The 26,881-nt window shown below is 41.1% G+C and overlaps 3 protein-coding genes across 5 annotated transcripts in view; 1 reads left to right on the forward strand and 2 right to left on the reverse strand.

Moving 5' to 3' along the window:
• The first annotated feature begins 8,576 nt into the window (after window positions 1–8,576).
• styx (serine/threonine/tyrosine interacting protein) lies at window positions 8,577–12,554 on the forward strand. The gene is made up of 11 exons (XM_019891815.1): window positions 8,577–8,845; window positions 9,124–9,156; window positions 9,738–9,791; window positions 9,863–9,960; window positions 10,026–10,086; window positions 10,177–10,213; window positions 10,284–10,323; window positions 10,622–10,672; window positions 11,135–11,207; window positions 11,592–11,682; window positions 11,993–12,554. The coding sequence occupies exons 1-11, from the start codon at window positions 8,669–8,671 to the stop codon at window positions 12,064–12,066; spliced, it is 789 nt and encodes a 262-aa protein (XP_019747374.1). The 5' UTR covers window positions 8,577–8,668; the 3' UTR covers window positions 12,067–12,554.
• A 1,451-nt stretch (window positions 12,555–14,005) lies between these two features.
• On the reverse strand, window positions 14,006–18,565 carry gnpnat1 (glucosamine-phosphate N-acetyltransferase 1). 2 transcript variants are annotated; one of them, XM_019891837.1, is made up of 6 exons: window positions 18,362–18,565; window positions 16,144–16,320; window positions 15,546–15,608; window positions 15,324–15,451; window positions 15,143–15,204; window positions 14,006–14,283 (listed from the first exon to the last, which is right to left on the reverse strand). In XM_019891837.1, the coding sequence occupies exons 2-6, from the start codon at window positions 16,295–16,297 to the stop codon at window positions 14,136–14,138; spliced, it is 555 nt and encodes a 184-aa protein (XP_019747396.1). In that variant the 5' UTR covers window positions 16,298–16,320; window positions 18,362–18,565; the 3' UTR covers window positions 14,006–14,135. The 2 variants fall into 2 exon arrangements, with proteins under 2 accessions (XP_019747396.1, XP_019747388.1); XM_019891829.1 differs by having other exon boundaries at window positions 16,144–16,311; window positions 18,362–18,564.
• Window positions 18,566–19,385: 820 nt separating this feature from the next.
• The window catches only part of LOC109528749 (E3 ubiquitin-protein ligase AMFR), a 9,912-nt gene continuing 2,416 nt past the window's right edge, over window positions 19,386–26,881 (reverse strand). Inside the window, exons 5-14 of one of the 2 annotated variants that reach the window (XM_019891714.1) lie at window positions 24,630–24,782; window positions 24,505–24,545; window positions 23,603–23,735; window positions 23,377–23,510; window positions 23,183–23,293; window positions 22,851–23,047; window positions 22,671–22,774; window positions 22,122–22,262; window positions 21,393–21,565; window positions 19,386–20,860 (exon numbers count right to left, since the gene is read on the reverse strand). In XM_019891714.1, the coding sequence (XP_019747273.1) occupies window positions 20,713–20,860; window positions 21,393–21,565; window positions 22,122–22,262; window positions 22,671–22,774; window positions 22,851–23,047; window positions 23,183–23,293; window positions 23,377–23,510; window positions 23,603–23,735; window positions 24,505–24,545; window positions 24,630–24,782 (1,335 nt within the window). In that variant the 3' untranslated portion in view covers window positions 19,386–20,712. Of the gene's footprint in view, window positions 20,861–21,392; window positions 21,590–22,121; window positions 22,263–22,670; window positions 22,775–22,850; window positions 23,048–23,182; window positions 23,294–23,376; window positions 23,511–23,602; window positions 23,736–24,504; window positions 24,546–24,629; window positions 24,783–26,881 lie in introns of both variants that reach the window. The other variant, XM_019891713.1, reaches the window with a different exon arrangement.

Genomic DNA, 26,881 nt, shown 5'->3' on the forward strand with positions numbered 1-26,881 from the left:
GACAGTGGCCGTGCGAGTAGGCGGCCGCCCTCGCCGCCGTTGAAAAGCGACGCAAACAGACTCTTGGTCGCAAGTCTTCCTTATGAGAGTCTTCTCCTGTTGATTCATCAGCCCTCTGATTGCAAGAAGCACACCAGTGACCAAACAACTACACTGATTGTCCAATTATTCAAGCAACAAGTGCTGTGATTGTCCACTCAAGACACATGTATACAAATGGAAACAAACAAATGCACGAACATGTCCTCAGGCGCAACTACTATCTCATGAGAGTTTAGTCTGAAGTATTTCAAGCTGAAACTGGACCAGGGGTGTCGTTAGGCCTATTTTAGGTGAGCTGAATTGGCTTTTAATTACATTACTAACTTCTTAAAGGTAAACTTTTCTCTGTCTTTTTTTTTTGTTTAATGGGCTTCGCTTACTTTATGACAACACGGTGACCTTTTTTGCATGCAGTTTTGCATGCCCTATCACAATCTGTTGTGTACAATTTTATGTTATTTTTTGGTTGCTAATGCTGTACACACACTTCCTGTGTTTGTGCACGGCATTAACCCTTACATACACCCTGTAACCTGACATGATAAACTGTCCACTGCAGTAACCGCGGTCCCTGAAAGGGTTTAAAAAAAAAAGCAGACGGAATTAATGAACTTTGGCACGATCAATTTCCGTTAGCTGCCATTTCAAAATGTTTTGCTCATTTGCTGCACTGGCTCACATCATTGGCACCGCCCCGCAACCCCCACGTCCATCCATAAAACCCACTGACACCCCTAAACTGGATTATGTGTAGTTAATTTCACATCTACACCTTTCGCAACTGTTCTTGAACAGACAAACCGGAGTCGCTGTTGACTAATTTGATTTGTCGCCAAGTACTGTATTGTGATTCGCTCTCATGTTTTCACTTTCTGCGCATCTGTCTAAGGAATTTGTGAGGAGGGGGAACCTGACTGCCTCTTGGATTGTATGTTATAAGCATTCATCAAGGGCAACACTAGTGAGATGTGACCTCATGACAGTGCTGGCGAAACAGAAAACAAGCAGTCTTGATGAAACTGCACACCTCCTCCATTACTCCAATCCGAGTGCAATCAAGTGAATCTCAAGTGGACGAGTGGGCGACACTAAATACGACAACACAACTAATTAACTCCTCCAGTTCTCCATTTTTATTGTGCCAACGCTGCAGGACTAATTAAAGCCTCCAGTATGAGTTTGTTTGATCACTTTTTATTAGTCATAGGGCAGTTTGTATTCGCTTCCGGCTTCGCGGATATTGCATTACTCTTTTAATGCGCCCATGTAATAATGATGAACTGTTTTGTATTTCAAAAACATACACACAAATGTGACTCTTGTTCCCTTTTAGGAAGAAGAAAGCACAACAAAAACGTCAACAATACCTGCAGAGGAAGAAGATGAGGCAGAAGAGGGGAGCAGGAGGCATCAGGGAGGGCCAGAGGGAGCGTGGGTTTGTTTGTGGAGGGGGGCGGGTGGGGCTCGCAGCTCTGTGTTCTTTGGCGGCATCCCGCTGTAGCAAAACAGGAGCAGAGGCCAAGCTGAGCAACAAGCAAACAGCAAACGCGTGCGATACACGAGCAGAAAAAGACGGGAGCATCCCCCGGCTTAGACCCCGATGCTCCACTTGTCAGTCAAAGCTTAGGAGGCGAGCATTCGCCGAGAGCAGTGTGTCAAGGCGTGTTAATGATTTGCTGCATCTCTGCTTGCTTGCAGACGACTGACAGTAGGCCGGAGTACGGGTGCGGGGGAGGAACATAAACGGTGGAATAAAACAGCTTGTCGTCCACGGATATTAAACACTCAACGACGCGACTTTAATCCAATTACAGTGGAACCTCCGAAGTCAGACACAGTTCATTCGACAACATCGGTTGATTGGCAAAAAAATAAATAAATCTAATTATCAATTATTTCCAATGAATAAAATAATGTCCGGGCAATGTTTAAGTCACTTTTTTTTTTAATTCACAATTACTTTAAGGTCGCAAAGTGTGGTGAAACTTCTGGTCAAGTTCCATCGGAAGAGAAATGGGGAATTGGGAACATTTTCCAAATTGGAAACTTTCCATGAGGATTAAATGGCAAGAAAGGGAACTTTAATGGAAAGGTATCATATTCAAGCGTGAGTATAAACATTTTGCTGTGTTCATTAGCTTTGCCAGTGAAATAGAAAGCTCTCCTTGTCCATATGTGAGGGCATTAGCAGACTGAGCAATGTGGTCAAACAAGATAGAACTGGAAAATCGTAAACAAATTACAGCCATTGACTTATATCGTACCTAAACTTTCATTTGGTAAATTCTTTGAAGACACCTAACAGATAAGTAAAGGAGAGGGAACAGCAAGGGGTTGCAAAGTGTTAGTGTACTCAGCTGAAATTTACTAGACGTGTTGGAATCACCTCGCAATTATGCATGCCGGTCCAAAAAAAAAAAAAAAAAGCACGTCAATCATTTTGATACTGAATGATCTGAAGTTTCAAGAGATATGCTGAAATCTTTTTTTAATTCAAAGTTTTGTTTGACGTTTGGGACATATTTTCCCCCCCAGGACATATTGAGCGAATAGTGTTTTCGAAAATTCCCTCAATTCGTCGAAATAAGAGCCTTTAGCCCACAGAGGCCTTCACCCATTGGCATTTGAGGAAATAATCCCCAGCAGAATTTCAACTCCCCAATGAGTTACGCTAATTGCACAAATATTTGCAGCCCCTTGCAACAGGTTGACTCTGATACGCTCTAATCGTTACTTAGCAAGAATTTGGCAGAGCCTGTTAGCCTAAGTGCCCCCTTTACGCTGAGAAGCTAATTAGTAAAAGAGGAGCAGCTGCGCAGGCAAGTGGCTGATAATGAGGGGGGACGATGGCGCATCAACGAGGGCGATCAACATGGGGCAGGGTCTCTGAGCTCGGCTTGATTTGACTATGAATGCGCGTTCTAAATATGTCCATCGGAGGCAAAGCGAGCTGCGAGACGGTGAGTGTTGCATTTAAAAAAAAAAATTTTAAAAAGCAAAAAGCAGGTGAAGTGAAACGGCGAGTGTCAAAACACCACCCTGCTGGTTGCGCCGTAGCATTTTCGAGTTGTCGACAGCTCGAAAATGTCTGTCAATGGGGTGGGGCAACAAGAAGTCAACATAGATAACACCAGGAAAGGAGTCGAAACCTTTTACTTGGAAAATTGTGGGTGTCAAAACACGCAATAAGTACTTAAACATTTTCAATTTGCCGACTGCTTGAAAAATGTTGTAGACGAGGTGGGCCAATTCGAGGCGATACACTAACCCCAATTCCAATGAAGTTGGGATGTAAACAGGAAATAAAACCCAACTGTATCACTTTGTGGAATGTTGTTTTATGGATGGCCAACAAATTCACAAAATTGCAAAGCCATGGTGGTGGAAATGCAGCTTGAAAGCTCATTGGAGGATAGCTAAATGTATTTTATCAAGCCAATGACCTACAGGGACAAAGTATGTTAGTAGGACCCGAGAGAAGTAAAACACAGACTGTGACTGAAATCTGTCATGTAAGACATTTGGGCAAACGCGTAAGACGCACACGCTTGAATAATGCATCGGGTCTACGTCTCCACTGACGGCGCATATTCATGCGCATGAACAAGTCTGCACGTGGAAGGCCGCAAATGTTCCCATGTTAAATTTCCCGCAATGTGCCCCAACCTCCCAACCTCCATTGCTCTAATGGCTTATTCATGCAAAGGAGACGGAGGCACGATTCCTGAAAACATTCCGACTGCGCGTTTTGCTTTTTGCTCCATTACAGGCGATTTTAATCTGATGTTGTAGGGCTCATTTCCAAAGAGCCACTCCGTAATGCAAGATCAAAGGCAAGGCTTTGTCAAAGGCAATATAACATGAGGACTGTGTGTGTCTGTTAATAAGACCTCCAGAGGATTAGAAAAGGGGGAAAGGCATGGGATGTCCATCCATTTTCCAATCCGCTTTTATCCTCATAAGGGTCGCGGGTAGTGCTGGAGCTGTCTTCGGGCAGTAGGCGGGGGACACCCTGAACCGGTTGCCAGCCAATCGCAGGGCACACAGAGATGAACAACCATCCACGCTCACACTCACAACTAGGGACAATTTAGAGTGTTCAATCAGCCTGCCATGCATGTTTTTGGAATGTGGGAGGAAACCGGAGTACCCGGTGAAAACCCACGCAGGCACGGGAGAACATGCAAACTCCACACAGAGAGGCCGGAGCTGGAATCGAACCCGGTACCTCCGCACTGTAAGATCAACGTGCTAACCAATATTATTTTATATATATATCTATATCGAGATATAGATATAGATATATAGATATATATAAATTAACTTTTACATTTATGCACATTTTAACCAAATGTTACAAGACATTGCAGTCATCACTAGAAGCCCTCTTTTTCATCTCTTAGGTCAGAAAAAAAATGTGAAGCAGCTGCAGTCGATGGGAGCTGAGCCATCCCAATTTATTCAGATTGGCCCTGCCTGATGCACGCCTTGGGTTCGCGTTTCCATGCCTCGCGTCCCAGATAACACTGGGCAATTCAAAAATGTGAGAGGCCTGCAAGAGAAAACTGGAAAAGCATCGAGGACATTTGTGTTCTCCTGAAGGTTAATGCCGATCATCATTAAATTGCCATCCCAAATGAGTTTGACATAGCAATGAAGGAATCTCCATGGAAACAAGATGAAAGGCTCCAACAAGAGCTGCACTCAATTACTGTATGTTAAATTGCTTGTTTTAAAACAGGCAATTTGTGGGGGTGTTTAATGAAACTTCCTTAAAATTCCTAAAGCGTTGCTCCATCTGGCATTAGATTGATATATTGACTGAGTGTCTACTGTCTACCTGAAGCTCATTACCAGGGTTTTGAATCAAATGCCAGGTTGTGGAAATTGAATCATATACAGAATGTTGCCGAAAACAATTTGTTCAAAGTCAAATCTTTTTTTTTTTTCCGATAATTGAAACAATGCAGATCATCATCCTCGTCACGTTGAATTATGCTCAATAATTATACTTAAGAGCCCAATAGTAATGAGAATTGGCAACATTTATTAAATATAAAATAGATATGTGGGGAGGCAACAGAACATTACACAGATTGGAAAGAAGAAAAATAAGATCATTGTATTAAAATTAATTGAAAACAAAAGCAGTGCCAATCTTCGGTAAATAGAAATATAGTATTAACAGAAAACAGCACTATTCTCTTTTAGCTACAAAATAAATATTGGGATAGGTGGACTGAAAAGTAATTAAATTAAAAAATGTGAACAAAGAAGAAAAAAGTTCTCCTCTGTCTTAAGTATAAATAAATATTGCAAATAAAAACAGCAGCATTTGTATCAAATATGAAAAATATTAAAACATGCACAGATCCATACTGTATAAAAATTCAATAGTAAAAAAAATTAATCAGCACCACTTGTGGAAAGAATAAAATCAGCACTGCTCTATATTAAATATGAAATAAATGTTAAGTCGACCCAGTGGACTAGTGGTTATAGCGTCGACCTCACAGTGCAGAGGTCGTGGGTTCGATCCCAGCTTTGGCCTTTGGCCTTCCTGTGTGGAGTTTGCATGTTCTCCCCCTGCCTGCGTGGGTTTTCTCCGGGTACTCCGGGTTCCTCCCACAATCCAAAAACATGCATGGCAGGCTGATTGAACACTCTAAATTGTCCTTAGGTGAGGATGGTTGTTTGTCTCTGTGTGGCCTGCGATTGGCTGGCAACCGGTTCAGGGTGTCCCCCGCCTACTGCCCGAAGACAGCTGGGATAGGCTGCAGCACCCCCCGCGACCCTTGTGAGGATAAAGCGGATGGGAAAATGGATGAATGGATGGATATTGTTAAGGGTAAAGACCACCGCCATTCTATCCCATCCAACAAAAATAAAAATGTGAAGAATGAAAACCAGCATGACTCTGTGTTAATTGTAAAACAAATATTGTGAATAATGAAAAAAAGCACCAACTGGTACAACATAAAAAAATATATATATACTGTCAGAAAAAAAATACCGTATTGTGTTGCATCAAAATCAATATTGCAAAGCCAGAAATGTATCATTACTCTGTATTCAATATAAAATAAGTATCGGGGAATCACCACACCTGATAACATAAACAAATATTGGGAAATAAATAAATGCAGTATAAAATGTTATGATTAAAAAAAAATACACTAACCAGTAAAGGCTATAAAATGCATTTACAATTCTATGCAATTCAGAGGTCCACTTTGTCTTGGCTCTGCTACAAACTATTCACAGGGAATGTGTGTCATGATTAAATTAGCACACGTAGTGGTGCGAAGATGAGCGTGTTATATCACCTCCAGAAAAGTTGTGGGTTTGATCTAGGTTTGAACTTAGCGGCCCACTGGGAGCTGACTGTGAGGAGCTTGAGTGATCTCCCCATGCCTGCTTTGGTTTTGGGCAGCAGTGTGGAGGGATCAAACAGAGACTTTGCATTCCCAAAACGTTGCAGTTTCCACCGCAAGTCAAGACAGATCATATGTTGGTTTACATATTGTTTGTTTACAAGGCAACTTGTATCCCTGGTTGATATTTTTTTGCGGGGACCGTTTATAATATTTGAAAAGAGTTCAGCAAAAATAAAATTGGAGTACAACGCATCTGTAATGAGTTGTAGATTTCTGGAAGGCAAGTGCATCCAGTGGTGATTTCTTGGCATTTGTGCGGTGGAACATGCTCCACAAAACCCAGATGTTGCCCTTTTTTTAGATTAGATAGATAGATAGATAGATATATAGATAGATAGATAGATAGATAGATAGATAGATAGATAGATAGATAGATAGATAGATAGATAGATAGATAGATAGATAGGCCTATGAAGTGTGCCTGTCAACAAAGGGCCATATAAGTGTTCTACGTGAGCAGGAATAATTCAGTCCATCCACATTTGTGTTCCTGGTAGATAGCGATTAGATTTCAGGTGTAATGTTACATCAAGAATAAACCATCAACTTTTCCAGGCAACACAAACATGTTAGATGACCAGGGAGACGAATCTGAGCAATTCTCCCGTATGGACAGACATAACATTGCCTATGCTGTCATTAGTGTGCAAGTGAATGGACGCTAAGGGAGACGGGCATCTGGTAATAAAAAAAGGAGAAGATGAAGAAGTAAAAAAATTTTTTTAAAAAAAGAAAGAAAAGGAAGCTATAAATCAATCAAGTTAGTCATGATTTCTTTCCTGAGTGTACTCTTCTGAAGAGACCTGACTCACAAGTGGTCTGACGTTCAATGGTCTGCGTCCTTAATGATGCAGGATTTATGGCACGCCTCCCCACGAGCAGCCAGGGACGGGATGCCCTCCCCCCAAAAACAGAGCCATAAGCATAATTAAGGGCCCATGTATCAGAGCACCATAATTTCATCCCTCCAATTAAAAATAAGCTTCAACCTCCTCAAATGTATCCTTATACGCATAATCTGATGCTCTGCTGAGAATAGCAAAAAGCTATTATCTATTTTATATTTAATACAGAACAGTGATTCAATTTAAAAAGCCGGAGTCCATTTTCGATACAGCATGTCTCTCATAGGCTCACTGATGAGCTTTTGACTGTCCCAGTTGACTTAGAGCGAGAGGTGGGGCACACCCTGAAATGGTACACCAGACAATCATAGGACAAATATAAAGATAAACAACCAATAGGAAGAAAGGACGGAAATAGATCAGAAAGAAAGGGAAGAGCGTGGGAACAAAAGATTGGAGGCCAGAAAAGTACTTTTGGTATTCTTGAGTAAAGGATGGAAGTAAGGATGCAAAGCAATTCTAAAGGAAGGAAGGAAGGAAGTCAGGGGGGGAATGAAAAACGTGTACAGCACTCCCGTATTATTCACAGGTTACAAAGACTGAAACCTGCCACGAATGAGGGGGAAAATGTGAGCAATGGACTCCCCCATACAAACCGTTCTCTCTCAGCATATTTGTGTCATCTTTGGGGTATTAGAAATGGATTAGGTGCCATCTTGCTCCATTTTAGGGCGGATCAAAGAGCAAAAATACAGCAAATATAACAACAAATAGCAGTGGACAGGTTCCAAAAACAATTTACGAATAGGTACAAATAGGTGAAATCACTAATAGCAAATTGCGAATAGTCAGGGAACACTGTACAACTACTTTTGGGCCACCCTGTATATTACCCTTCACACAAATTCATTAGAAATAATATCATAAAATCAGTATATACCAGGTACTGTAAATTAGTATATACTTTATATGTACTTTCTGAAAGTATGTGTTTTGTATTTTACATGCAAAAAAATAACAATTTCCTCTACGAATGACCTGGCTCATCTGTTTAGAAAACAACAACAACAATGTAGATTTTAAGCACAAAAAAAGTTAGTTTACCAAAATCACCAACCTTGACACGGGAGTCAATTTTACATTAAACTTCATCTACTTCCTGTTTTACGTCTTCGGCTATTTTCTGATTGGGTGTCGCCCATATGTATCACCTACATTTTCCTTCAGATGTCGCTGTTGTTGTATTTTTTTTCCGCCCCTCTCTCATCTCACGCTCTCGCCACCAGGGGCCGCCTGGTCACGTGATGCCTGGAGTGTCAGTGGGGAACAGCATGGCGGACATGCATGTGCGGACAGGCGACGAATACCATCGACTGTCCAGCTAACCCCACCCGAGAAACAAGAGCCAAATCGGGTCGCGTCGAACTAGGCCCGGCGAACGCCGCCGAACGACTCAGCGGAATGGACGAGGATACGAAGCTCCAGTTCCCGTCTCTGCCTGCCACCAAGGAGGAGCTCCTGGTTAGTTCTGGAGGGCGGGCTAACCTCAGCTAGCCGCTGCTAAATACACTAGATATCCATCGTGTGTACAAATATATAATTAAAAAAAACAATATCCTTTTAATTGTGTTACGAGAGCCACATCTTGCCTAAGTCGAAGCGTATTCTTGTCAAATTACCTTTACTTTAACTTTGAGTTCACAACAACGCGCCTAGCATGCTAGCATTAGCCACGTCATAGTTGTAGTTTAAGATAGACTCATGACGTCAAGGTTTTCATTTTAATTCTGTTTTTGCAGGACTGGGCTTATCCAATGAGACGAGAAATGCAGGTATGTTCGTCAGTACCTGTCACCAATGGTCTTCAATGTGACAGCAGCCATCGAGCAGTTTCTAAACATAAGCGCTTAACTACATCGTGACTGTATGATTCAAAGTGGTTCAGCAAGTAGGTTTTATTTGCAGTTAATTTTCCAAGATGCAATTGTAAGCAAAAGTGTTCCCACGGAAATTGGACTAATTTGTCCAGTGCTCAAACAGTGGCCATCATTTGACATTCTTCATTGTCATTGTACCACGCCTATATATAAACTGTTGCAAACGTTGTCATTCATCTTGTTCGAGAACAGCAAGTTGGGCAGAAAACTGCAGAAACATTGAAAAGTTGGCGGTGCCTTCAATAGTTTTGAAAAGGTCGAATAAAGGTCAGCTGTAAAAAAGTGCATTTTCGGTTCATCCTGAACATGTTCACCCCAAAGCCTAATATCTGTCATCTTTTTGTGAGTGGTGTTAAATAAACCATCTGTTAATCATTGGATGCCTCGTTAGGTACAACTGCACAATCAAGTGAAACCCAGTACAGCATGCTGACATTATTCACAAAACAGTGCCCGTGTCTCTTCTGTTTGGATAGGAAATATTACCCGGACTGTTCTTAGGTCCTTATTCTGCTGCCATGAAAAGCAAGGTAATTCTTTTTTACACAGTAGCATATCTTATTAAAATGCATGTTTAGTAATATGTTGGGTCTCTTGGTAGCTGCAGGCTCTGGAGAGAGAGGGCATCACGCATGTCGTGTGCGTGCGCCAAGACATAGAGGCCAATTTTATCAAACCTAACTTCCCTCATACATTTAGGTAAGATTTGGGAATTCAGGCAGTAGTGAGTTGTTGTTGTTTGACTGTCATTTTTCTTCCTCCAGATACCTTGTGTTAGATATTGCAGACAATCCAGTGGAAAATATCATAAGATTTTTTCCCACGGTGAGTTTGAACGCTGTTAATGTCCTTATGGTAAAGTTTTCACGATGTGGCATATTTATGTAATGTCTGGTTCTTGTTCTCTGTGTACAGACTAAAGAATTTATCGATGGCTGTTTAGCAACTGGAGGTGAGATCACATTGTAAATTCACAGTACAACCTTAAAAGGTAAAGTTTGTTTTTTGACTTTCTGTCTTAGGTAAGGTACTGGTTCACGGTAATGCTGGGATCTCGAGAAGGTACGAGAAAGTATTTTTTTTGTTTTCGGTTTTTCATTCATTTGGCAGCATGACGTTATATACTGCTTTTTATAATTGGTCATGAATTACCATTCAATACACCAGAACATCTGCTGTATGCCCCCGAAGGTTTTACAGTTGTGAATTAGAATTTTTTTCCAGTTACTTATGGGAAAATTAGCTTTGAAATGTGGTTAAATTTGAACCGATCATTTTGAACGCAATTGAACGAGGTCATAAAACAGCCTTGTGGCCATAGATAATTATAAAAATGACTCCCCCCCCCCCCCACTTTCAGTGCTGCCCTAGTGATTGCCTACCTAATGGAAACATTTGGAATGAAATACAGGTGAGTCTTTTTTTTTTTCCCATTGCTCTCTTTTTGGTTTAGGGAAAAAGATGCTCATGGGCATATTGTAAGATTGTGCAGGTTTACTTAATGTGGTGTACACGTGTTAAGTGATGATCTTGTTCATGGTGTTGTGGTAACACATTTGCTCCAATGAATTTGGATTCTGGTATTATTAACTAATGATAATCATTTATGTAAAGACACTGATCATATTGAATACTTTCTCACAATTCTCAACAATGATTGAATATCATTCTCCAACATTTTATTTCTATAAATCTCTGCACGTGTTCACATTTTCAAACCATCACTCCTACAACACTCTGGGGAAATCGCAATGTCATATCCCTGATGAGCTGTTTTAAGAATAGGCCAGTGGGCTATTCCGGTGATTTGAGGCAGCTAAGTGATGCCCACCATGCTGGTGACTCCTGTATCCACCCTGTCTGTTCGCTCTAGGGATGCATTCAGTCACATCCAAGAGAGGAGGTTCTGCATTAACCCCAACATGGGATTTGTGCATCAGCTTCAGGTGAGCGTCAACTTTTAACAAAACTTGCTGATAAACAGGTGCAGCTCAATAAATTAGAATATTGGGGTCAGTGTTCAGATGTCAAACTGAAAAATCGTTAACTGTCTGATGTATATGTTAACATGTCTGCGAATAATGTAACGACTGCATCCAAACACGTTGTGGTGAAAGATTATATGCTTGTCCTCCCTGGAGGTGACTCTTTTTGTCAACATTGCCATATTGTATTGAGTAGCTAGAAAACGTACTACCTTCTTCTCTACAGCATGTTGCATCGCTGTAAAATGACCATTTTGGGCCCTATGTTTATCATAACTGGCCATTTTGGGATTACAGAAATATCCAATTTGTGGAGCGTCACACGATGCGTGTTTTGTTTGGCAGGAATATGAAGCAATCTACCTCGCTAAACTGACCATTAAGATGATGTCACCAATGCAGTTGGGCCGCTCCTTCTTACAAGCGGGCATGGCAGGTCCGGTCACGTTTTCTCTCCCCCTCATGAATGTGGTTGTCAAAATGGTTGATATTGGTTTAACTCATGGGTAGGGAACTCCAGTTCCTCGAGAACCATATCCTCCCTGTTTTCGTTCCCTCCCTACTCTAACACACCTGATTGAAATGATCAGCTCATCAGCAAGCTCTGTCGATGCCTGAAACGAACAAGATCATTTGAATCAGGTGTGCTGGAGTAGGGCGAGCTCTAAAACAGGCAGGATATGGGTCTCGAGGAACCGGAGTTTGCTACCCTCGGTTTAACTGAACTGTGACCTTTCTTGCAACAGGAAGCCGTAAGCGCAGCCTGGAGGAAGATGACGACTTTGGAGCAATGCAGGTCGCAGCAGCACAAAATGGATGAGCCTTGCTTACATTTAGCCACAGGCGTGTTGCACTCTTTTTTTTTTTCTTTTTTCTTTTTTTTACATTTTTAATGGGATTAAAAATGTAGACATTTGAACGTTTTTCTAAGGGGTGGGGGGAAGACCACTTATGTCTGTGACATGATGGTCTGAGGGGGATGAGTACATTTGATAACTTTTTTTTGTTGTTTCTTGAGCTGTATGCACTGATCAGAAACTTTTTGCAGTTTTATAGTATTTAAAGCATTTTTGCATTTGCAGCGGGACAGTATTGCAATCGTGCACTTTCAATACTTGAATTTGTGTAGATGACCAGAATGGGGAGCAGGAGGGAAAAGGGATGTCGCCCATTGCAGGACTTGATGAAGGGGGATAATTAATTAATGCCTTTATTTTGGTGTCATAGCATTAACGACTAATAGCAGGCTTAATGTTGGATAGGATGAAATTGTTACCTAATAAAAGTTCTGACTGAATGCATTTGAAATTGTTTGTTCCATCTTCTTATCCAAGACTGTGTGAGGACTCTTGCTAATTGTATTCTACTTAGGTGCACTGGGCAGGTTACAATGTTATTTGGAACATTTAAACACAAAATATGTCAGGTTGTAGCAGTAGTACATCATTTTCTACAGCCTTAATCTTTTGCTTATTTGGGTCCCAGCTGGGTGAGTGGAGCCTGTCTGAGCTAACTGGATCAATGTACCAAAAGCAGAAAGAGCGCATGCAGAGCAGAGATTTGAACTCTAAACTTAATATTAACTATAAACTTAAGAAGCAGATGTGCTGCCTTCCGATTTCAACATGTCCTAAACACAAAAAAAGCACAAGAAATCAGACTGTTATGTTGTATTTTACTGCTGTTTTATTTATATTTTTGCACATATTTGGAAATTAATTACATTAAATACGTTCCCACTGCCCAATTAGAAAAAAGTCACCGAACACAAATCTCATTTTTTGTATCCATACCACCCATCACAAAATGTGATCACTGCAACATTCCAAATATAAAAAGTTAAGAACTTACACTCATGAATATAAACTTCTGTTTTCTTACTTCTACTCATTTTAAATCCTGTAGGATTCATACCCAAGTCATCTTTCAGCATTGGTTAGTGTTTGATGAATTGTTCTTTGGTCACTTGCCTTTCACAATCATTTATTGAATTATTGGATGCTGTAAGGACATAAGCTTTCACTTAATGCCTGGCTTATTTCATTCCACCATTTCAATTTTCTGTCACCACCATCACAAAATAAGACATTTATAGTAACTGATGATTCTTTCTTCAGAGGCCCGCTGCTATGAGATAGCCATGGTTGCCACAACAAAAAGGAGGCTTGGGGAGGGTGGTGGGGGTCTTCCACATGTGTTTTTGTTTACTTCAGCTCTGCAGGGTTCCCGCTCTTCCACTGGCTTTTTATTTATGGACCTTTAAGGACTCTGAGGACCAATTTGGCCGTTTTTAAAGGACTTTTCCTCCATTCGGCGGGGGATTCACGGTGGATTTAATGCCCGCTCAGGAATACGCGGGCTGAACAGAAAGCCACATATCACTGAGCTGGTGTTCAAAACATTGCTGCCAAAGGAAGGGCACATCTTTATTTTTAGGGGCAATCAGCTAACCCTTTATTTGACATACTGTATGTCAAATTTTCACTCCTACCTGTGTCACAGGTAGGAAAATGAAAAAAAAAAATTGAATTCATTCTCAAATAAAGTACACAAAGAAAAAATGTAATTTAGAGGTCCTGCATTTTCCGACAAAACAATGAATTGGAAGGGTGGGGAAAATTACATACAAAAATGAAATAAACACTGCAGGTTAATTTTTATGGATTTTAGAAGATTTCCCTGAAATTTATGGACAATTATGAACATAATTTTACAACTTTTTTTATTGATTTTTAAGAACTTTAAGGACCCGTACGAACCCTGCTCTGATGTCAGGATGACACTCAGAATGACTCTGTAAGCTTCTGAATGACCAGTCCAAACCACAATGTTCTACTTGGCAGATGTCAGAGGGTGACGTGAAAAGCAGCATTCCAGGCCCAAAGTTCTTCAGTGGGAAAACCGACACTGCATGTAAGACTCGTCGGAAGCGGAGTAACCAAACTTTTGGTAGAAAGCCACATTTTTGGGTCCACATTCCAGTGTGATTTTATAGCAGTTGAGTTTTTTACTGAGAAGAGTAAGCGTAGACATTAACCTGTTGGAGAGAAAAGATGGACAGTGGGAAACTGAAGAAGCCAAACAAAGTTGTCTTCCCGTGAGCAATTTCAAGGGTCCAAAATGAAAAACACTTGATAAACATATGACAATGACTGCTCCACTGTAGACAGCAGCACTTCCTCTTCAAAAACCAACATCATCTCTATTAAGATTAAGATATCCTTTATTTGTGCCACACTGGGGAAATTTACAGTCTACAGCAGCAAGATTGTGGGTAGAAAGAAGAAAAAAAAAACAATCACCGTTCAATTAAGTGCAATATAAATACAGATATGGATAAGGTCGCAGTTACTACGGTTATAAATGTGCACTTGTGTTAAACATCTACAGCTACACCCGGTATCATCGATAGTAAAAGTATCTAATTTTTTTCATCTAAAAAAAAAGGCCTGCATTTAAGTTATTTGATCCTGAAGACAACGCAAAGGATAAGAAAAGGATGTATTTAATTGAGGCTTGGCATTGATTTCTGGTAAAGACGTCTAAAGCAACATCAATCATACTACAGTTTATTTCTTCTCCTGAGGAATTAAAAGGATGCATTTAAGATGCTGTGCTTATTTTTTGACAGGGACGATGCAAACACAAGGCAAAAAGGGTAAACTTACAGTATTTGAGGGACCGTGCGCATTTATTCAAGAGAAGGCACGATGATTATTTGGAGTAGAGCGTCTACTAAGAGTGGCAGCAAGTGTTTGTAGTTTGCCACCAAAATGGAATGAAGTAATTTCTTGACTTTCAAGAGGAAGTAGATTTTTTTTTTTTTTTAAATCAAGACAACCCATACTTATGGGCGGAGGTAACAAAATTGTCAGACCAGCCAGAGTTTTACTCACAGTTTTCCCAGCTGTTTGCCTCTGCACACGTCACTAACAACCACCTCCTCAACTCGGCCTCTCTGCAAACAAACCCCCACAGATCCAGTTCTCATTCAAGCTCAACGGTCCACTCATATGCAACATTCGCACCCCAGTCACCTCCTCTCAGGCATTAGTGTGAAGGAAGACATAAACTTACCTTTGCACAAGAATGGACGAATTTGTGCTCTGTGATTAAAGTGGCCGTGGCCACAATTTGTCCAAGATTGGTGTCCTCCACCACCACTACATAGTAGTCCCCTGTTTTTTTCATGTGCTCAAACTTTTCTGAATGATAAAAGAATTTCATTCATTTCAATTGGCGTTCAGCGATGCAGTCACAACAACAAAGTTTTCAATGTGTCAAATAACTTTGACTTACTTAGAAACTGGTCTTCAGTCACATCACCTGTCTCGGTTAATTCAGAGAGAACCATAAAGAACCCTGGAAGACAAAAACGGGAAACTTGTTGGTTTACACTCTTGCTCTTTTTACACAATTTTTAATAGCTACCATTGTGCACAAGAAAAAATATCTCAGTAGTGTATATGCACGCGTATGTATGGTTATAGTGACACCCCTCTCACCCAAAAAAGGTTTACAAATGCCGAAAGATAGCACAAGATGGCAGTAAAATACCAGTTTTCTATGAGAAAGGGCTACGGTCTGATTAAATGGAAGCTCTTTCCCTCACTTCAACACAGTTCCTTGGGACCTAGATGTCACAAGATGGTGCAAACCTCTACTTTTATATTAGACGGGCGGGGCTTTCGCCTGGGCATAAAAACATAATAGGTAAATCCATAATTCGCACATATCCAGGGAAACACTTGACCTGTACAGTAATTCAATGTTAATGATTACATTTGAAAGTGAGGTTGAACAACCTCATGGGTTACATAGCATTGGACTGAATACTAACCTCAAGTTTCCGTGACATTTTGGGAAAATAGCGGCTGGTTGAAAATGTGCCACTTACCCCTGTTGAAGTCGGCGGTGCAGAGGGGCCTGAGCACCAGACCGTCGCCTGGGCTGGAGGGGGAGATGCGGGGTGAGAAGGAGACACTGTTGTCGCTCCAGTCCAACTCCTGAAGCAGAGAAGGATCGAACAGGGGAGTCTCGTCCAGCAGCATTCCACAACCTTGGCCTGGGAAACCCACAAGCATATAAATGAGCTCATGCAGGGAATACACACTTAAGTAGTGTGTGTGTGTGTGTGTGTGTGTGTGTGTGTGTGTGTGTGTGTGTGTGTGTGTGTGTGTCAAAGGATGACACAGAATTTACAAATAAATACTGTACTGTAAATAAATAAATAAGAAGAAACAGTGTAGCTTTGAACAGAGCAACAGTATGTTTATTTTACTTCATGCAGAACCTTGACCTGTCAAACATGAATTCTCTGCCTATTTAGGGTTCACACGCCGTGATCGAGGTCAAATTCAAGCAATTTGCAAGCCTTTGCGCTCACTTTACAGCTCTTGTATAAAATGTATTGACACCAATATACTGGTAAAAATAAAAAAGACTAGGTATTATGCTAGAAACAAAACTAGGGTACAAGATTATCAGGACTAATATGAAGAAAGCTAGGACATATTTATTTGTCTTTTCAGACTTCATACATTCAATCCCAGATACTCATTTATATTTTGACAGATTAAAAAAGGGCCTGAAAATGTCTGGCACTGAGTGAGTTGTAAGAGAAGTGGGAAGTGTTTTTAAATCATGGTGGAAAAAAAAAAAATCATCTTTACTTTGATTAACAAGTAACAATGCATAATGGTGACCTTGGTCTTGCCTACGTCATGTAACTTCCCTTCTTACGTTCTGCACAGCTTGCATTCTGTCACTCAGAACAGCAGCAGCTAATAACATAATGTAAACAAACAACTGTAGTTTTCTAACAGCCACTAGTTTGTCCAGTGGCGAGTAACCTCACATTCCCCATTATGACCAATGGAAGAATCCTGTCCCGTTCGGTCCTCTCTCACAATTCAATCAAATAGAAAGAAACAAAGAAATTAGGGTCGCATATGCTGTATGTCTGTACCCACACTCTGACTTGTAAAAATGCCTAGATACTATGACACGAACCTGGGATATACTGTACAATGTACTATCCAAGGAGGAGCCATGCCAACTATATTAAAGTAGATATTTGTACTAAAATACAGGTTAGTACGTACAATGGTAAATGAGCATGTTCCTGTGCTGTGTGATGATTTCTTCTTACACAACCGCACAAACTTGAAATGTCACATTCCAAGACCACTCTAAAGCAAGGACCCATGTTTAGTAATTTACCATTGTTGAGTTATACTTTGGATTTCTGTGCTCGTAACTTTTGCATTTTCTAACACTTTACCTCAAACCACCACCCCACCCATTTTTGCAACAGGGTTTGAATGAATGGCCCTAGAACAGATGATTCCGATTTCCATTTTTCACTGTTGGAAAGTGACGCTGTTTTACAAGCTGAAGTGCTCGACAGTTAACTATCCCGATTCATAAAATCATATTTGTCTTCACGGGATCCGGGCTAGGTCCCTGAACAGGATACCAACTGGGATATGAGCATATCCCACAAAGGGCTCATTCAACACAACCAACACCACGAAACACTCATCCATTGACTTTAGAGTCCATGAAAACATGCACCTTACCGTAATGCTGTCGTTCCTTAGTTCCACAGACCGCGACTAATCATTAGTTACACCCCAACTAGCACAATGTTAAATGCAAACAGCCCTGCTATAAATCGTCCTCAAAATCTGATATTTATTATTAGGTATTACTGGACGTAATCTACACCTGTCAAATACATTCAATAAACCCTGAGCAATAAAATCATTAGGAGGGTTGAGTTTTATTTTTATGACAGCATTGTTTCAACGTCAAATGTGTTCAAAGTTCATTTTATTTGCCTTGCCAAAATTACTTAGGAGTACAGCCCGTGTTTGTTCAATCAAAAATATTTCCAAATGTAAAACATGAATAGAACGCGTTCTAGATTGATGTTATATAGTAGCAAGAGTCTCATGTCAAACGTTCAAAAAGAAATCATGAAACGGATTCTCGTTTGAAGGTAAGCAGTAATTACAAAAAAAAAAAAAAAAAAAACAGAGCCTTCATCACTCCAGGTGACCACACATTTCATCTTCGCAGTAAGCGACTAGCCGGCTAACTAAAGGACTTACCGTAAACACAGCAAGAAAGAACAGACGACAGAGGGGAATTTCCGTGCTAAATTAACGTAGCTTCGTAGTTAAACTCTTCTACAAGTTGACCGGTTGGTCAAGCAATGTAATACGCTTTCGAAATGATTCATTTTTGAATGGCCTCAGCCACACCACCACGGAGGGTGTCTGCGTCCGTCACACTATGACGTGGCAAAGTTCCCGGTGGTAATGGAATGGGCGCACCCGGATTACGTCATAAGACTATCTTCGGGTGCCTTGTGCTTTCGGTAGCAGTCATGTCTCGTACAGTATATGTACGTTCTCTGTTTTATTTTTTTTTATTTTTTAACAGTTCGGCCAGTTCCCGGTGGTAATGGAATGGGCGCACCCGGATTACGTCATAAGACTATCTTCGGGTGAATTGTGCTTTCGGTAGCACTCATGTCTCGTACAGTATATGTACGTTCTGTTTTATTTTTTTTTATTTTTTAACAGTTCGGCGATTTATGAAACGCACACCAAAGTTATTACAACGGAAACTTTCAGCACTCTACTAAGATGAATAACTCCAACAAACCTAGGTTCACAAACCACTTGTCCGAGAGACAAATCTTTCGGTACACCGGGGAACCGCCAAGTCTTTTACTGTGTACCAAAATCGGAAGGCACCGCAGTTTATAACTTAACTATATTAACACAGTGTTGAAACATTTAAACGGGAGAACACGTATTTTCCATGAATACAAACGTATATTTTAAATAAGTTTGTTGAACGTCGCATGTCGGGACTGTCTTAAACCCCGAGGCCCTTGACAAAATTGTGGCACTGATAGTGTCAACAGGTTATTTTTTTTCTGCTGCTGAGTGGGGATTGTGTAGTACCTCTAGCTCAATAAAGAAAGCTCATGGTAAAACAAATGACTGCAAGGCTCAAACAATAAATACACATAGGCCTACTTGGTTGACGTTTCATATTTAACTACATTAAATTCTCAAATCACAGTATTGTAGATACTCTTCATTACTTTGTCAAAAAAAAAGCTGAAGCCACTCTTTTTTTATTGATTGCAATGTGTATTCTGTATATAATTTACAAAAAAACTACATTTACACAAATGACCCATGAGAGAAACATCTTCATTTGTAGGCACATTTACACTGGTAACGTTCAGTCCAAAAATGTCTCTGCATCTTTGATAAATTCTTCTCTATAAATTCAGAAAACTGTTAGAAATTAAGTGTTATGTAACTACCGGTGAATAGAAAACAAATGAGTCTTGTTTTCACCTATCCAAATCATATCGCAAACATCCCATCCAAATAGTGAGCAAACTGCATCCTATGCCAGCATTTACAGCAAGAGTGGTGAACCTGGGGGCACTGGGCCATAAACAGCATTTGATCCAGCCCACTGTACAATTCCAAAAACAAATATATCCTCAAAGATAACTGTTATAAAAATCCCCAATACGTTTAACTCACTCTTTCCTGGACCATGTATCCATCTTGTTGCACTATAATGAATGACAAAAACATCTCCAGTTTAAGATAATGTTGCTTGCTGGTATGCCCCCCACCCGCCAATTTGAATAGACAAAGGCAAAACATTTCTACATACCCTTTTCTTATTAAAAAATGATAGAAACAGAGATGAGTTGCCAAATACTCGGAAAATAATTTATCAACTGCGACAGTGGTTTAAGGAAGGAAACCCATCGGACGAATACCAAACAATACTTCCCCTTACAAGAGAATAATATTAGAAACCAAAAAATGTACATGCCTATACACCCTTGCTGGTTAAATAACGGATGGAAATGATACACTGCCGACACTTCTGTTTGCAGCATTAAAAACATTCATGTCCTGACCGAAAAATACTAAAGTGACATTCTCTTACACCAAGGTAAGAAGGGAAGAAAAAAATATGTATTTTGCCTACACTTACTGCAGTTCACAGTTGAGAGCTATAAAATAACCCACAAATACATCAGATATGTTTTCCCCACCAAAACAGAACATAAGAATCCTAAGAGGAAAAAAAAAAGGTCAAAGAGCTTTTCAAAGACTCAGTTTCTCTGAATGCAACACATGCTCTTATATTTTCTCAGCCGGCAGCCCAACTACATTGTAGCTTCCTGCCTGCTCAAGCTGCTGCTTACAATGTGTGGCACGTACACAAAGAGCATTGATATACACAATGCTCCCATTAGTTTAGTTGCAACTGGTGACGCCATTTTCAATAGTTTGGCCTTAAGATTAAGTGACGGCAGCCAGCAACTGTACTGTATGAGAGGGGGTGAGTTAAAAACACTGCCATCATTCATGTCATGCCTTTGCTGTGGATGCTGAAGTTTGAAGCTGGGTTTTCAGGGTTCTGCACCCTGATGCATTCGTCTCTGCGCGGCTGCCGCCATGGATCGTCGCCTCAGCGTTGTTGAGTCTACAACTTCCTCCTCATCCTCCAGGCTGGGAACATCATCATCCCGCTCCTCTGGGCTCTTGGTCAGGTATCTCCTGCAAGTAATGTAACCATGGAATGAATGTGTGAATGGGTGGGAATGAATGACTACAAATGCCTATAGAAGATGGCACAAAGCACTGGAGAAGGCTTATAGACTGACTAAATGACTTCAGCACACTTTCTTGGCCAAAAATGGAAACAAAGCTATAGTTTTATATTACATATGGCTTTGGCCAGGTTGCAAAAACAATGAATATGTAGGTCAATGTACGAATACCAACCTGCCTCTAAGTTGCGGTTCATAGTATAACTAGTTTGACTTCAGCTCAGTGAGCATCTAAAGTTGGGCTGGACAAAGTAAGGATCAAGTACCGGGTATGTCTGTTCTTTAATCCGGCCGACTGAGCATTTACATGATCAAGAGTCCTGTAATGTTTGTTACGAGACTTTCGCCCTGTTGTCCTAAAATTGGTCAATTAAAATGCATTAATTTATTTTTAATGAATAGATATGTCTGTTTTAAAATCACATATGGTCCTTAAGTTTAAAAGATTGCCCTCCTCTGTCTTAGAGGTGCCACTGTACCTGCGCGCCTGCCGTATAAGCTCCTCTTTCCGCTGCTTTAACATCGTCTGCCTCTCCTCAGCTGATTTAGAGAAGCGACCACCTCGGGCTTCCATGTTGTCAGGCTCGCTGGGGCCTTCAGTGGCACTGCCGGCACCGCTGGGCCCCGCCTGTTCATCGGGTACAGGACTCACCTGCAATGCACCACGCTCAATGGCCTGCAACCATAATCACACTTTGGATAATCAATTTCAAGCAATTACATGACAAATCAGGAGTGGTCAAAGTATGGCCTGCTGGCTACATATATTCTTAAATTCAGGCAACTGAGCATTTACATTATCACTCGTCCAAGTAACTTTCAATCCGTTTTTTTTCTCTCTCAATCAATCAAAGCAGCATTTAAAAACTTTTTTTTTTTTTTTAGTTTATTTGGGTCATCTTTGATCTCTGATACTGTTTGATAAGCTTAAGCATTAAAGTGGGTAAATTGTGCAAAAAAGGGGGAAGAATTTGAGAAGAGGGCAGTTTTCAGGCCACTGTACAAAAGCACTTACCCATATGCAAACATATGCCTACAGTATATGCAAAAGGAGAAAGACTACTGCCTAGTGTTTTGCCTTGTAAAGCTACATGCATCAAAGTGAACAACAAATGAAGCCAACATGGGAAAGCTGAAATTTCCAAGTACCAACAGAAATAGCATGTATGTGCTAAGTGAGAATCCTTCAAATTTGACAGCTGACAGACCTGTGTGGGTGGAGGGAAAGGCACCTGGATGCGTCCCTCCAGGATGTTGTCAGTGGTGACCTCCACAGAGCGGGTTAGCTGAAGATCTTGCATAACCAGGTAGGAGGGAACCTGAGGGAACATCTCTTGGATCTGATGGGCCTGTCGACATGCAGGTAAAACAACAATCACGGAGCAATAAGGATCGAAAAAAAAAAGACCACAGAGGGAATCAGAGCAGACTGCTTGTGAAATATACGCAAATCTATAGAACGTACACTAGCTAACGCTAACCACTGGCATTTATTCACCTGTGTCCTTTACACAGAACTCAGCATGCTGCAATTAGACCATTAACCAAGTGTCTAACTCAGCATCAGTATCCGGTGCAACACTTGTTAGGCAGCGATTACTGCTTTCAACACAACATGCAAGAAAAGAAACTCCTGCGTGTTAAATTTCATACCCCATCCCAGGATAGTAGAATACCCTTCCACACAGGCAGTGTTGAGCCTCTGTTATGCCTGTGACACTATCTATCCATCTATCTATCTCAAATGAGAAACTTACCATGGCTGTCAGCTGAGAGTTGTTAGCCTGAGCAATCCCTAAGATGTTGGTGGTGTGCATCACTTCTACTGAGAAACTAGGCAACCAGCTCGCAATACGTGACCCTGTGAAAGAATGCAAAATTAATGGGACCAGCTATTGTACTGTGTAGAAACCGCATGTTTGTGCGTGCGGACAGACCATCGAAGTGAAAGAAGTGATTGTGCTGATTGATGTGTGGCCTCTGATCGGCAGCGGCTCCAGGGGGGCCGGTGTTGTCCTCCATGCGGGCGCCTTGCTGCTGGCCTGTCGCCTGCTCGCCTTCTCCGTTGATGTTGAGGGACGTGCGGCAAGTGGGGCACGAGGTGTCCTGCTCCAGCCAAGAGCGCAAGCAAGAGCTGCAATAAACAAAGAGCACACACATAAACACACAAAAACTCAGATAGGCTTTTTGACCAGAGGAAAAAGAGTTTTTTAAGTCACAGAAAACACACACAGAATCAACTGTATGAAGATTTAAAAATCAATCTCACTTGTGGAAGAGATGACCACAGGGAAGCTTGCGTGCTGACACCATGGCATCCCAGCAAATGGCACAGTCATCATCATTCGCTGCCAGCTCCTCGGCAGTGGCAACTGCAAATCTAAAAAACAAAAAACAAAATTTATGCATGTAAATGAAGAAAAAAAATTCAAATGATACTTATCGATACGGATTTATTTTCACCTGGCCTCCATGTTGTTGATGACGCGAAGGTAGTTCTTGTGTCTGCGAATGCGACGCTGCACCTCGTGGAAGAGATATCGCAGCTGCATGAAGATGACCAAGCTTGCCATGGACAACCAGATGTTACCGAAAAGCTGATGAGACAAACATCGAAGAAAAGGTTGAAACGTTACAGAAGGATGATGTAGAAGCAGACACATTCATTTATTTCCACTCATTGTCTCACCAGCATATGAATGTGATGCACAAGGTCTAGAAATAGCATTGCCAACTCCATGACGAAGTCGGTGTAGTAGACATAGGTTCCTTTACTCTCCCAAGTTCCTGGGTGCTTCAGGTCCCACAGGTGGATGGAGTACCTACAAAGAAACAACTCATGGTCAATACAGGGCCATTCAAACAAAAATAATTTGTCACATCCAAATTAAGGTGGAAAAAGCTCAGACGACAATTTACGCATCAATTAAATATTCCACATGGAAATGAATTGAAAACGCTATGCCTTTTGTTGAAGAAAAATAGCATTGTATTGTTAAAAAAAAGATAAACCATAAAGAGTGGAAAAAATAAACAGGTTTTATAAAGTGTAATGTTCAATCAGAGTGAGAGTCACAACAAATGTAGGGTTGTTTGTGTGTCTTCAAGGCACATGGCCAACTCAGAAGTATGAGGATTTTTTTTTGTCTGCTCTGAGCATCTGTGTGTGAGTTTTGGTCATTAGTAGGTCTTTGTGAGTGTTTCCTTATTTATATTTTTCTGTTTGACCATCGTTCACAATCAATGAACAGCAGAAAGTGCATCAGTGACTGTAATTTCCCATTTTTTCATTTTACTCAAGTGGTTGAGTGCCTAAATTGTACTTTTTTGGCTCACAACGCAAAGAAATCAGCTGGCAGCTCAATATTTGAAAAAGTTTCTCCGTCTGACCGCTTTTGACTCTAGGGGTTTTCAACTTAGTCTGTGTGTCTATCTAACTGGCCTCTGTGGACCAAAAAGGCAGTGAGAACGATGTGTCTTGCTGAGATTAACCTCCACCAACACCAATGTAACTCTGAAGAGGCAATATTGCATGCTGAACTGGTGCGCCCACGTGCATGACTGCCTTAAGCAGGCTTTAAAGGAACTTACCGCATGATGACATGTCCTGTGCGAACAGTCACCATCAGGCACTGGAGGCAAAGGTAGACAGATAAACATAATCAGTCTGCGCCATATAGGTTCGAACAAGTAAAAATTATATATCACATTTTTACCTCTGCGGCCATGAAAGAAAGGGTATGCATTCCATGGGATGCCCCCAGCAGACCACAGACTACTGCCAGACCACAGCAGCCAAGCAGGAGGGAGACCAGAAGACACATGACTCGCACGTGGCTGTTCATGGGAGTGGAGGGCGAGAATGACAGCTGCCACAACAAATAACAATAACAGTGAGAGTTAAAGATGCACTGGCCCTTGCGACAGGAATATCATTTCATTTTACTCAACCAAATCAAGTATTTAAGTTAAAAAAAGTAAATGAAATAACAGCCCTTTTAAATATCATTGTTAAAAAAAAAAAAAAAAAGGCAGAATGTACTGGAATGTACACTTGCCTCACAATTTTGAGGTTTGGGTTTGAATCTTGGCCCCCCAAACTAAAATCAGATGAGTGTTCTCATTGCTATACGAGCACAAGCTACACCTCACTTTGCACATCTCAGTGTGCGGACGACCAGCTCATTCATTGTGTATGTGTGTGGCGAACACAAGCCAGGCATGCTGCAACTGAATATTGTTGTGGATGGGTCAGCACTTCTAGTGCGAGACTTGTCTCCATGCCAACAATACACAGACAGCTTTCTAGTTCTAGTATGGCCACAAAGTCAGTAATTGACAAAGAAAATATGTTTATGCAGGGGATGTGGCATTGGGGTTAATTTATTGTGTTAAATTTACAAGGTGTCCGAGAACACAATGATAATGATGATGATGATAATTCTGCTGCATGTGCACTTTTGGACAAATGGGATTTCCCTATGCTTAGCTGTCAGTTTATGGCTGATCTGTTTGTGCAGTGTTCCCACTTAATATCAAGTGAACATAACAGCACTTAAGTTATTTATGGCTGATCTGTTTGTGCACTTAATATCAAGTGAACATAACAGCACTTAAGTTCACATGCAAGTGGACCAAGACTACTTGGCGCTCAAATAAACTGAACCGTACCTGAGTTCAAATGCAATTGTAGCTGGACTGCTTGGAGTGTCAGTGAACAAACTCAGACTCAAGTTCATATGAAACCAGACAGACTACTTGGATATTTGGAGCTCAAGCGAACCAGTCTGCACCCGAGTTCACAAGCAAGCAGACCGAGACCGCTGTTGCACTCAAGAGAAATGAACCACACTTGAGTTTTCAAACAGGGCAGACAGAGACTACTTGCAGCTCAACTGAACCCAACTGCACCCGAGTTCACATGCACGCAGATTTTAAATAAGTGGTTTGGTTTGTCCTCTTTGGTGCGAACGAGATTTCAGAAGTGTGAAAATTTTTTTCAGACTTTCACAGAGCTTGCTCTGTCTTTAACAGTGAACATGATGGCATGAAGCAAGTAATTAGCTCCGCCTTCCTTGTTATTGAAAGAACAGAACGACACAAGAGACAACCGCCGGAAGAAAATATTGGAGACAAGACTCTTTATCTAAGAGACATACAGACGTGCCTGTATGGCCTGAGATGGACCCCCTTCAGCACTATTATTAGCACTAGAATGTTGCGGCCTGTTCGGCCACTGATACATTTTCATTTGCTACGGTGTAACTTACTCCTTCCTGTATTAGATAGTGTCGTGCCTGTGCTGGAAAACAAAGTATCATATGATGCTTGTAGAGCCATGCTCCGCTTGAGGTGTCCTAGATCAGGGGCCCCCAACCTTTTTTGCCCCACGGACCGGTTTATGTCAGACAATATTTTCAGGGACCGGCATTTAAGGTGTGGCGGAAATAATACAACGAAATAATATGGTATGAGCTGCATGAAAACTGTGGCGTTTTCGAAATATAATAATAAACACAAGGAGCGTCTAATCTGGCCGCAACACTCCGATCGCTATGGCAATGTTTAATGCCTTCAAAATACGATACAACGCAAATTCAAAGAGCATGAAAATGAGGACTCACCACAGCACCGAGCTTGATTTTCTGCAACCAGACGGTCCCATCTCGGGGTAATAGGAGACAATGACACCTCAAGTGTGTGGTTTATGTCAAGTCTACTTCGTAATTTGGTTTTTGTCACCGTTGCTGCAGAAAAGCCCCGCCTCACACAGGTAGCATGTCAGAAATAACAACAGTGCTACTGTGGCGATCTCAGAATATTCAGACATAACTTTAATCCAGTTGTCTCGAACGTACTTTTAAGGCCGCCGTCATTTGTGATCTCCAGCAGTTTTTTTTACTCATTTTGCGAGCTCCTGCGTTTTGTTTTGAAGTAATCGGTCACGTGATGGAGAAGCGTGGCTTGA

This window comes from Hippocampus comes, unplaced genomic scaffold, assembly GCF_001891065.2.
Source record: "Hippocampus comes isolate QL1 unplaced genomic scaffold, H_comes_QL1_v1.1 scaffold275, whole genome shotgun sequence".
Lineage (NCBI taxonomy): Eukaryota > Metazoa > Chordata > Actinopteri > Syngnathiformes > Syngnathidae > Hippocampus > Hippocampus comes.

What these genes read in the sequence shown, in the direction of transcription:
- styx (XM_019891815.1), top strand. Translation starts at nt 8,669, where the DNA reads ATGTGCGGACAGGCGACGAATACCATCGACTGTCCAGCTAACCCCACC. An exon ending in AATGCTGGGATCTCGAGAAG is followed by an intron (nt 10,324 to 10,621) that starts GTACGAGAAAGT and finishes CCCCACTTTCAG; the next exon opens with TGCTGCCCTAGTGATTGCCT. An exon ending in ACATTTGGAATGAAATACAG is followed by an intron (nt 10,673 to 11,134) that starts GTGAGTCTTTTT and finishes TGTTCGCTCTAG; the next exon opens with GGATGCATTCAGTCACATCC.
- gnpnat1 (XM_019891837.1), bottom strand. Translation starts at nt 16,297, where the DNA reads ATGCTGCTGGACGAGACTCCCCTGTTCGATCCTTCTCTGCTTCAGGAG. An exon ending in CACCGCCGACTTCAACAGGG is followed by an intron (nt 15,609 to 16,143) that starts GTAAGTGGCACA and finishes TTTGTCTTCCAG; the next exon opens with GGTTCTTTATGGTTCTCTCT. An exon ending in GACTGAAGACCAGTTTCTAA is followed by an intron (nt 15,452 to 15,545) that starts GTAAGTCAAAGT and finishes TTTATCATTCAG; the next exon opens with AAAAGTTTGAGCACATGAAA.